This window comes from Eurypyga helias, unplaced genomic scaffold (genome assembly GCF_000690775.1).
Source record: "Eurypyga helias isolate BGI_N326 unplaced genomic scaffold, ASM69077v1 C16004750, whole genome shotgun sequence".
Taxonomy (NCBI): domain Eukaryota; kingdom Metazoa; phylum Chordata; class Aves; order Eurypygiformes; family Eurypygidae; genus Eurypyga; species Eurypyga helias.
In genome coordinates, this window is record NW_010285805.1 from 1 (window position 1) to 1,585 (window position 1,585).

Below are 1,585 nucleotides of genomic sequence, written 5' to 3' on the forward strand. Positions count from 1 at the left end.
AGGTGCAACAAGTGTCTGCTCTGGTGGCAGGCGCGGGGCTCGCGGTCCTACGCGATGACGCAGCCTCCCTTCTCCTTGAAGGGGTTCTTGTCTTCGGGAACCCCCTTCACCAGCGGGTCCTCGCCCGACCGCTCCTCGATGTAGTTCTTGATCTCTTCGGAGCACTTGGACACCTCGAGTGAAAGAAGAGAGAAGCGGCTGCGTTACGACACATCTCAGCAGCAAACCACTGAAATCACATCCTGCTCTTATTTACCTTCCCTTCGCATACAAAAAAGTCTGACCACAGAGCCAGCATGAAGATGTGCGGACTCGGCTTCCTTCCACTTTTTCACAGCCCGATATTCACACAACATGTGGCACTCACTGGGATTGCATATGCCCTTGGAACAGCAGCTGCTGCCTAGTTAAACTGGCACTTTTTAAAAAGAGACGACATAGTTTTATTAAGCTGCGGATCATACTTTCCTTGGGCATCAGCATGACTTACCGGGCAATGGGTTCAGGATCGGTAAGTTTCAATTCAATTTCAAAGCATTTGTGACTTACAGTGTTTTTCCCAAACAAAACATTCAGTAATGATTTTTCAGCGGTAATACACGTTCTCACCTTGCTGTTCTGTAATAGCAACCGTGCTCCTTGAATGGGAGTAAAGACCTGACTAGGAAGGACAATTTACTTGCAGGTTACCTGAGGTTATTTCAAACAACGGTTAATAAAACAGCCTGTTGTGTTACGAGACAACATAATATGCATGACACTTCATATGACATTCATAGCAAACTAGTAGTGATGCAGGCAAGCCTGCACAGAACCCGCCTGTGAGGAAGAAATGGGTTTATTTGTGTTCACTAAGACAAGAGCAGCACACATCATAAGAGTCTGTGGAGCTTGAGGGTGCACAAGCGGGCCTCATCAGCTCCTGAGGATCCTTGCCCACGCACATCTCTCGTTTCCCTTGCCTGTGTCAGCAGAAACTGTCCTTAGGTGCTGAAACACCTGACATGTTTAAGGACACACTCCTGGCTCTGAGCCCACCTCCTCCCTTCCTACCCGCAGTCCCTGCGGAGGCACAACAGTGCCGAGTCAGCAGCAGGAACCAGCTGTTGGCCAGGCCATCAGATGACTAGTATTTCTAATTCAAGGCCCCTTGCCTTCTTTCAAAATTATATTTTACTCCATAGGTAAAATTATGACAAGAAAACCAATTAATTTAGCTGCAGATCAACTTTTGCCTGTGCAAAATTAAGCTTTAATTCATAAGCAAGAACTGAGTTAATTCCTATAGTAAACAGAAGCAGTGCATAAAGTAAGGTGTAACTACATCTAGCTGACATACAGAAACAAAGAATTTGGATCTACAAATCCCATTACACGTGCCCTGCTCATTGGTGCCTCGGAAACCCTGTCCATTCAAATTGGGACACCTTATGCCATAGTAAAATTGTGCTTCAAAGTATATGCAGGACCAGGATTTGTTTTACTTCAGTCAGCACTATCAGGATCTTTTTCGCATATATGAAAAAAATGTTTGCTTAAATACACATTCAGATATTTTTATTTATTCAAATATTATTCAAAAAAG

At 44.7% G+C, this 1,585-nt stretch overlaps 1 protein-coding gene across 1 annotated transcript; it reads right to left on the bottom strand.

Annotated features, from left to right (window-relative positions):
• Positions 1-47: 47 nt before the first annotated feature.
• LOC104503053 (guanine nucleotide-binding protein G(I)/G(S)/G(O) subunit gamma-11) lies at positions 48-173 on the bottom strand (the record flags this gene model as incomplete). The annotated part of the gene is made up of 1 exon (XM_010160076.1): positions 48-173. A coding segment is annotated over one exon (126 nt), but the record flags the coding sequence as incomplete, so codon positions are not given.
• Between the last annotated feature and the right edge of the window lie 1,412 nt (positions 174-1,585).